The sequence below is a fragment of the Alosa sapidissima genome, chromosome 15 (genome assembly GCF_018492685.1).
Source record: "Alosa sapidissima isolate fAloSap1 chromosome 15, fAloSap1.pri, whole genome shotgun sequence".
NCBI lineage: Eukaryota > Metazoa > Chordata > Actinopteri > Clupeiformes > Clupeidae > Alosa > Alosa sapidissima.
The window spans coordinates 18273169-18283168 of record NC_055971.1 but is presented as its reverse complement, the minus strand read 5'-3'; the positions used below and the strand labels follow the sequence as shown (position 1 = coordinate 18283168).

General features: G+C 47.1%; 1 protein-coding gene across 2 annotated transcripts in view; it reads right to left on the bottom strand.

The window, feature by feature from the left end:
- Positions 1-5078: 5078 nt before the first annotated feature.
- bmp16 (bone morphogenetic protein 16) overlaps positions 5079-10000 on the bottom strand; it is a 13850-nt gene continuing 8928 nt past the window's right edge. Inside the window, exons 2-4 of one of the 2 annotated variants that reach the window (XM_042064158.1) lie at positions 9857-10000; positions 7241-7881; positions 5079-7210 (exon numbers count right to left, since the gene is read on the bottom strand). The exon at positions 9857-10000 is cut by the window's right edge and continues 212 nt beyond it. In XM_042064158.1, the coding sequence (XP_041920092.1) occupies positions 6761-7210; positions 7241-7881; positions 9857-10000 (1235 nt within the window). In that variant the 3' untranslated portion in view covers positions 5079-6760. Of the gene's footprint in view, positions 7882-9856 lie in introns of both variants that reach the window. The other variant, XM_042064157.1, reaches the window with a different exon arrangement.

Below are 10000 nucleotides of genomic sequence, written 5' to 3'. Positions count from 1 at the left end.
AATCGAGAAAAACTGTAATGTATAGTGTGGAGATGCATGTGTTTCATATCAGTTGGGAATGGTGAAGGGAGAGACTCCATCATGATTTTGTGTTTAACATTAACCTCCGTTCATATATCCTAAAATATATCCATGAATAGACAAATATGAGCACAGTATGTCCAGGGGGGAAATTACAGACTTTAAAGATGGAAGCATACACCAGTCCCTCATGGTTGCAAAGAGCTTGGACACAGATGTTTTACATCAGACTATTCTTACAATCACCTTCATTTGTTTAGCAGATGCTTATATCCAAAGCAACTTACTGTACTCCACACAGATGCAGATGATATAAGTATGCGATGTATACTCTGTTCCTATTGAGTGCATGGCCTTGGTGCGGTTTTGCACCTTGGTATACCAATCGAGCTCCAAGAAAACCTGCTGAGCTCCGAGAACACTATTCTGTCTTACAAAACAAAACAAAGTAAAACTGTAACCTTACCTAAATTAGATTAAATTATTTCTGTGCTATTCACAACATTGTTATTCACCTGACTGAGTTAGTAGATTTGGCAAATGTTCCACATTCACTTGCTGTGGTGAGTCAGTGTTGGTGACCTGTCCAACTCTGAGAGAAAACAAAGCCATCATCATCAACGGCTCTTGGCTTGGCCCATCCCTCCCTGTCTGTTTTCTTCCTGTTGTAAAGCATCACCCGTCTGTGTAAAATACTGCCTCTGTGTCTACACAGCACTGTAGTTTCACCTTTGACCTGCAGCCCTAAAATTCCTTCCTTGCTGTGGTGTGTGTAAAAGCACCATCCGTGCGCTTCCACGTCCCAGACATAAACTTTTATATAGAGTCCGAATGATCAACTGGGCCCGTGTCGGTGTGTGTCAGACACTGCCAAACACACAGGCAGATTGTTCCGGAAAAAACATTGTTCCGGTGGTGAGAAATGCACTCCCAGAGCAACAGCACATCCCAGGGTCAGCAGATATGTCTAAAATCTCATCTGGCTGTGGTTATGATTGCAGTTCAACTGATGGGCATGTTGTATTTTATCACTCCTTGTGTGATGTAGCGGCTTAGACATGTAGGTATGACGGTATCTATGTTTGAATGAGTACAGTAGAAATCCGATTGAGACGACAGCCCAGCCACCCCAGATCAAAAAAAGTGTTCGGGTTGTCTGTCAGCCTGTCAGTCAGAGGGATGTCCCTGTTCACCGCCCACCACCTCCCGAGCCGTCCCCAGCCCACCCCTCCGGGGGTTAAGGGTTGCGAATTTAGAGCTCTCAGGTTTAACAGCACAAACCACATCCAGCCTATGTGTGGAGTTGCTGGCACAGCCATCAACATCCATAACTCCATATGTGGGGCACACATGTGGGGGAGGCATACACACACACACACACACACACACACACACACACCTGCCACGTGTCTCAATGGCACCATCAGCAGCAGCAGCATCTCAGACTTTTCCCCCAGCAGCAGCCATGCCGGAAAAAGGAAGGCATGAAGCATGAAAATAAAGCTATAATTTAGACTGACTAACCCCGAATGTGACAACAAACAATGCTCACACATCTGGAGCAACCAGGGCAGTTTAGACTGCACTGCACTGGTGGTAGTTAGACGGCAAACATGCCAATTTATGACTGGAACTTTCCTTTGAGCCCCCACACAAGTCTGCGTCTTGGCCATGAGTAGTGGTCAGAGGGGGTGTAAGAGGCTGTTTTGAACACTCATAGTGTATCTTAAGTTGAGGGAGATTAATAGTATTATGTTTTCGAATAAACACACATGAAAGCAGTCACATACAGAAACGTGCATGTGCAGAGAGATACACACACCACACACGCACCCTTGCATGTGTGTGTGTTTGTGTTTGAAGACACGAGAGAACATTATTAAGTTAAGTAACATTATTCTGTCCTGAGGGAAATTTGTCCTCTGCATTTAAGCATTTAACCCATCCGAAGGTAATGTACACACCTACACACATTTGGAGCTGTGAGCTCACCAGGAGCACACACACACTAGGAGCACACTTACACACACTAGGAGCAGTGGGCAGCTGCCTTGATTTGGCGTCTTGCTCAAGGACACCTCATTGAATCTTTCTGCTATGTCTTCCACTCTCTCAGCATTGGAAGCTGATATGAACGGTCACTCAACCATCTCCCAGCACCTCTGTTTATTCTTATTTACAAATAAATATGTCTTCTAAATGTAAATAAGAATCTCTATTGTCTAATAGTCACAATTATAACCTCAACAACTAGCAGGTGCCAATAAAAACAATCACTTATGAAATGCATTATCAGAGGACCCAAATGGACACAACACATGTTAGAACAGGCCCCCTTTCCTTGTCTTACCCAGTGAACTGTGATATCCTGTGTGTCTTGCTACATACATGGCTGTTCGTTCAAAGTCTTCAGGTTTTACGGTAAAATGAAAAGCAGATGCTTTTAGATGGAGAGCGTGTCTATTCAGACACAGCAATGTGCCAGCAGAGGATATAGGATATAGGAAGCTTTTTGTGTTAGCATGTGGTACAATCTGAGCGTGGTGTTATATACGTGAAATCACACAGCACCACTGTCTCCGCGGTAACCGGCATGTTCTTTATAAACACTCCTCGCCGAGAGCTCCCACCTGTCTTCATTCCCGTGGCGGTCAGCGCTCAGCTCCCAGACCCAGGCCCAGGCCCAGAGGCTGTGCGCTCTTTGGGGAGCCCCACTCTGCCTGCTGCAAAACCCCTTCGGGCCACTGGTGTCAGACGTGGCATCTGGCAATGATTTACGCCGCTGTCCAGCAGTCAGGTGTGCCATGATTTACAGGTGCAGAGTAGACACAGCTCTCTCTCTCTCTCTCTCTGTCTCTCTCTCATTCTCCCTATCTCTTTTTTTCTCTCTCTGTTTTTTTCTTTCTCTCTCGCTTTCTCTCTCTCTCTCTCTCTCTCTCTCTCTCTCTCTCTTTCTCTGAGACACTCCAGACACCTGTGCGGGTTAAAGGTCAGGAGGACCATGGCGAGCAGATCTCAGGACAGTGGTGATTTATGGCTGAGTGAAGGTGTGCTCTGTGCACTTGACTGGGTCAAGGCCGGCGGTACCCTGACGAGCCCAGCCCCGCGGCCTGATGAGATAAGCCCCTCTGTGCCTCTGTGTCAGCTTCCTCCCGCTCCCGCTGATGCTGCTGCTGCAGGAGAGATGCTCTTCGGCTCAGAACACACACATACACACACACACACACACACACACACACACACACACACACACACCACTGAGCCGTTCTACTAGCCATTGCTCTACACATTCCCACAGGACAGCCAGTGGGCGAGACAGAGAAGAGAGAGAGATGGAGGGATAAAAGATTAGAGTGATGGAAAGAACAACAGAGGGAGAAAAGAGAAATGTAATGTTGGTCAATGGTCATGCTCATATCAGTATAGTTCCAGTTGTAGCCATACTTATTGTTAGGACGGCAGTGTGGATGGGTCTTTGAGCCTGAGATAGAGACATGAAGAGAGGATGAAGAGGATGAAGAAGATGGATGGAGAGAGGGATAGAGAGAGAGACTGGGATGACAGCTGGAGGAAAATAGAGATATATAGAGGAATAAGGTGAGGAGGGAATGACATGAGAAAATGAAAGAGAGTTTTAGTTTAAAGATGACATGAAGACAGCAGTTGGAAATGCTGTTGGAAGTGGATGCAAAGGGTAAAGGTCACGTTCCAATTGGGTTTTGATGCTTCTGACCTTCATATATAGACCCCCCCCCCCCCCCACACACACACACACACACAGACACACGCACATGCATACGTACACGCACACACACACACACACACACACACACACACACACACAGAAAGCCCCTGTGGTAGAGAGCTGTCGACAGCTGTTGAGGAGCAATATGTATGCTGGCTGTAGATAATTCCAGCTGTGGTTGGTGTGTTCTGGACAACCTCCAGTCTTCGTATGTGTGTGTGTGTGTGTGTGTGTGTGTGTGTGTGAGAGAGAGACCTCTAATGGAAACTCAGCATACTTTTACACCTCCGGAACCTCCTACCTGACATGGGGAAGAGGTGAGGTGAGAGGGGTGGGCAGCAGTGGTTAGCTTCTGTGACATGAAAGAATGTAGAAACTCTCTCTCTCTCTCTCTCTCTCTTACTCACAGTGTGTGTGTGTGTATGTGTGTGTGTGTCAGTGTCTGTCTTTCAGCAGAATCTGTATGGAACATTTTGCAAACAACCATTAACTGCCATAGAGCTGCCAGTTACATACCTGTGTGTGTGCGAGTGTGTGTGTGTGTGTGTGTGTGTGTGTGTGTGTGTGTGTGTGTGTAATGATTGTGCGTGGGTGGAAGGAACCCATCAGAACCAGATGTGAGCGGCTCAGAGGCAGTGAGTAGATTGATAAGGTGATGCAGTGGGGCGATCCTCTGGAGAGTGGTGGGCCACCCACACCTTCCTGAGGCCTCCACAAACGACCCTACAACTTCCTCATTCAGAATTCAGAAATTCAGACAAGGCCAGAAGCAACAACAAATTGTGTGGGAATTGTGTGGGAATCAGCCTGAATTCAGGTCCAACTGAATCTATACGGGCCAAAATTGCAGTGATTAATCAGCTTTAGCCTCACGCCAGTAAGACAATCGTGAAATTATGAGGGGTCAAATGTCACTACAATATACCCCCTCCCAGGGGGCTGCTGTGGTGCAACTGGCTACAGCACTTGTACCACATTTGGGTCCAAGTTCCCATGGGAACCCAGTTTGAGTCCGACCCGGGTCATTTCCCAATCCCACCCCATCTCTCTCTCCCATTCACTTCCTGTCAGTCTCGTCACTATCCTATCTGAATAAAGGCAAAAAGACCACAAATATGCTAAGACAAACCCTTTCCCCACTGCCCATAGAGATTTGATTGATCATGTGATGGCATGTGATGACATCTAATCACGACCAATGACAGATGGTGTTAAAAGTGCTTCCAAGAATTGGTGTAGAACTCACACAGATCAGACAAAACAAGAATTCAGAACAAGTTGCAGGCAAAGAGCATGATGGGAGAAATTGTGGTGCTTGCTTGATTTAGTTTATTACACATCACATAATGTTTAGACAACGTCAAACGTCGACTGTTTATAGACTGTGGTTTAAATGATCCCTTTTTTTACGAGTTGTTGTTGACATACCACCAGAATATATATATATTTTTAACTCAGTTGTGTTTTTATCTTCACTTTAGTCACACTTTAGTTAGTTTCATTGCGTGACGACATGATGGTAAAGTGCCAGAGAGATGAATAGATTACAGTCTCAAAAGCTACAAGACAATCACAGCTAAATGAGTGATGTTTTCTATGGCTGGGTTGCCTTAGCTTTATAGTTTCCATGGACACACAATGGCGGCCATCTCAAACTAGATGAAATGCGTATGAACACATGCACACTAGTGGTATGTCAGATAATAAGAGTGCGAAGTCACTATGACTCACTATGACTTTTGGTTGGATGTGTGTGTGTGTGTTGCAGGGCTGTCACTTGCAAAACTGGACAAGCTGTGCACGTCAGTAAGGCTTTGTGAGACAGACATCTTCAATACAGGATTACATACACCATATTTGATATTTAAATACATAAATGAATTTGTAAAGACTTTTAAATTAGATTTACTCTTAAGACAACTTTTAAAAAGAAATAGCTTTAAGTATTTATCTTGATAAATTTTTTTAAGCAATGTGAATTCTTTGACTGCAAAAGATTACGATATCAACATCATCATCATCATCATCATCATCAACAACAAAAACAGTATCTTTAAATAATAACAATAGCTACTGTACACTTAAACAACAGCTTAGTCTGTTCCCAGTATTATTGTTGTGGTTTTAAATATCGAATAACATGAAGCTTGCTGCTGACAGTCATTTATTTTTTGTTTATTTGTTTGTTTCTTTGTTCTTGTTCTTGTGAGGTTTTAACCTACTTTTTCCTGGAACAGCAACACAGTGAACTGTCCTTCAAGCAGGCAGATATTTTCCACTCCAGTCATCAGCAGCCATTTGTTGTTTTGTTTCCTGTTTATGTTTTTTGTTTGTTTGTTTGTTTGTTTGTTTGTTTGTTTGTTCGTTTTCCTCTCGTAAGGCCCAGGGCTATAGGACTAATAAGCAGTTTGAAACAGCTGAGGTCTCCAGTGAGACTGGCGTGATGCTGGTGTGAGACGAGCCAGGGGAGGGAGGAAGTTCAGAGTGGCAGTAGAGCACAGCATACAAGGCAACGCAAACACTGATCTCACCGCAACACACACACAGGGCACTGATGGAGGCTATACTGGAGGCCGTTGGACTGGAAGGTAGGATAGGAGAAAGAGGGAGAGTGGGAGAGAAAGAGAGAGAGAGAGAGAGAGAGGTGAGGTGAGTTTTCTTGCTGTTTGATCAAAGGTGAATCTTTGGGATGGCAAAGTCACAGGAAACAGGAGGCAGGGGATTGTGGGAAGACTTGGTCATTGAGGTGGGAACTCTGCATTCCAATACGTTTGGTCCCTTTGAGGAGACTCTTTGACTTTCCTCTCTCTCTTTCTCCTCTTCAGTAAATCTTTTTTTTTCCAAGTTGGTCATCTATGCCCTCAAACACTCTCTCAGTCTCATTCTTCATGTTAACCTCTTTCCTCATCTCACCCTCACGTCTTCTTTTCTTTCCTTCATGCATCCCTCCCTCCACTCGATCACTCCTTCCTTCCTTCCTTCCTTCCTTTCCCGCTACCGGCAGCCGCAGCCCTCCACCACCATGTCCTGGTAGTTCTTGAGCACGACACGCTCGTGCTGGTCCAGGTAAAGCATGGCGATGGGACTAAGGGCGGTGGGCACGCAGCAGGCTTTGGGCACGGCGCCGTTCACCGAGTTGACCAGCGTCTGCACCATGGCGTGGCTGGACGAGTTCATGTGGTCAGCCAGTGGGAAGCGGCACTCGCCCAGGCAGAAGAAGGCGTCGTAGCCACTGGGCGCCACGATCCACTTGTTCCAGCCCACGTCCTTGAAGTCCACGTAGAGGGGGTGGCGGCGGCAGCGGGCACGCGACAGGTGCTTCAGCTTGGCCGCGCGCCGGCCGTTGCGTTTCACGCGACGCTCCGACCACCAGTCCAACTCCGGGGAGTGATAAGGGGAACGTTGGGGGTAGAGGTCGCGATCTCGCTCCCGGTCGCGGTCGCGATCTCGCTCCCGGTCGCGGTCGCGGTCGCGGTCTCTCTCCCGGCTGCGTTCACGGTTGCGTCCCCCCTTTCCCCCGCGACTGGAACCCTTTCTTCCAGCCCCTCCTCTGGACCCCCGCACTCCTGGGGGGATCCTCTTACCATGGGGGACCAGTGGCTGTCCACGCCCGTCATGACTGTACGTCACCAACAGGGGGCGCTGGTGCACCCAGCTGTGCTCGTCCTGGCCAGCCGCCCGTCTTACCCTCAGGGGGCCCTGCTTAGCGTCCCCCTTCACTCCAGACAGTCCGGTACCCTCTGGAATCTTCCGTGTGGCATTGTCGGCAGGATCTTCTGTGGTGACCTCCAGTAGGAAGGTCAGACTCCCTGGCCGCCCGCTCAGCACCTCCTGCATGAACAGCTGACTGGCTAAGCTGAAGGTTTCCCAGGAGGCCGAGCGGCGCTGGGCGTCCTGCGAGGTCAAACGGCGGGTCTCCAGCAGGCGGGGCCGGGGGTCCGTGTGACCCTCGGAGAGGTACAGACTGACCCTGTGGGAGTCCTTGCCGTCCAGGGGCCCGTGCAGGAACCGGAGTTCCGCCGACACAATGCTCTCGTCCTCAGGGATGGATGACACATTGAAGGAGATGAGAACACGATCTGCCTCGGATGTGTCTCCCTCAGAATCTCTGGTCTCTGATGGAGAGAGAGAGAGAGAGAGACAACAGAGAAACAAAATGAAATCAATATGTCCACTCTCCATAATTTAAAAATGAGTAGTTTATACTTTCATGTCAATAATGCATCCTTTGATTTAAAGTTATAAGAGACAGAGAGAGAGAGAGAACAACAGAAAAACAGAAACTAGAGTGAACCTGAGGGACAAAGGTGATTAGAAGTAAAAAAGAGACAGAATTCCATGAGGGCACTGCATGCTCGACTGGCTAAAATAACTTAAATCATGTGCTTTATGTGAGCTCTTTACAACTGTTCATGATACGCAGTTTCCACTATGCTTTAAACCGTCCTCAGTCTAATGCCTTGAGGCAGAGGCTTTTTGGCAGCAAGTGATTGTCATAATTGCAAATCATTCTTGGGTGCACTTTGACAAACTATCATATCCTTTTCCAGACACCCCGGCGGATTTCCTCTGCCAGAGAAGTAGACGAGAAAAAACCGTACACCTCGAAACAATCCCGGCATTGAGTCCGTGGTTAGATATAGCTTTTTCATTGGGCTGGCGAGCAGTGAGGGAAGGTTAATTGACCTGTACACATTACCCCTGTGTGTCCTGCTGTGAGAGTGATGAACTCACCACTTTGGCTGCCAACGCACACTTAAACTCTGGCACACACAGACTAGGCTCTCTCTCTCTCTCTCTCTCTCTCTCTCTCTTTGTCTCTCTCTCTCTCTCTCTCAAAACTATGAAAAACTATAGTCACTGTGTTTGTTTGTAAGAGCATCAGAAAATTAAGGAGGTTTGATAAGACAACAGAGGCTACTTCATTGTGAAATTACTCAGACTATTGACCTTCAGCAAAAGAGTTCTGTGTGTGTGTGTGTGTGTGTGTGGGGGGGGGGGGGGTAGTGGTATATGGCAAGATTTATGGCTTTGATTAATGGTTTTGTCAATTCTGCCCTGAATAGGTTCCATGCCTTTCAAAAACAAGTTTCTGCTGGATATCACCGAACATTTCTGAAATGTCACAATGACCCTGAGATTTCCTAACCTGACTCCGCCAGATGGATGCTTCGCATTTGCTCTGCATGTCCATCGGGGAACTTTCCGTTGGAGAACTTTTGGGAAGGGGCGAAAATACTGGTTGGCTGATTGGATAAACCATCTGTCTATCACCACCTATGTCGACGGGCCAAATCAACCAATGAACAAAGTGTTCTTCTAATGCCTTCGTTTAACATACAATTAAGTTAGGTAACGTAACTAACGTTAAGATTTTTTAACTTACCATTTGTATGTGACATGAACCTAATCAACGGCAATTCCCATCAAGTTTTCACAGTAGGCCCTACACTTCTGAAGAAAGTATATTCCTCCATTATGAACTGAAATCGGCCGTGGAGGATGTCTGTGTCGTTCGTTCCTCCCAGCTGCATGGCTGAGACTCATAGCTTCACAGCTTACCCGGGAATACTTTCTAATTTGAATAAAACTTGCGCGATAGCTATGCTCATCTCATCTGTGGATGCCGCCATGTTGTTCGTTGCGTCACACCTAAACCCGCCTCAAAACCAACGCTGATTGGCCGTTCGTTTGGTGAACTGCTCCAAATTTTCTCAATCGGAAAGTTGATCAGACTGATCTGCGAGTGAAAACCTGAAGCTCGCGAGATCAGGATGGTCTCACGAGGCTAGAGATTTCCTAGTATGAAGACCATTTTTATCTGGTTTTGTCAGGATCAACATACAAGTCATCCTTTAAAGATGTCCTCTCTGGCCCCATTTCAAATGCCACCCATAGCTCCTATGAAGTGCACAGCACCTTCAACACTCCTTTGGGATGAGACCAATGAAATCTTGGCTTGGTCCGAGTTTAAACCGCTGGAAGTCTGAGTCACTCCCAGTGAGGAGGTAAAAACATAAAGAGGTAAAGGCATCTTCTAACTGCCAGTCATTTTACTTTATGAATACCACGTGTTCTGTGGGCGCCTACCTGTGTGCTGGAAGCTGCGTACGGTGTTGGCCCCCTGCGCATGCTGGCTGGGGTAGCTGAAGTGCGGATCTTGGATGAGGTGGTACTGCTCCGAGTGGAACCGATACAGGTCCAGCAGATACTGGGGCACGGCGGCACCGGGCC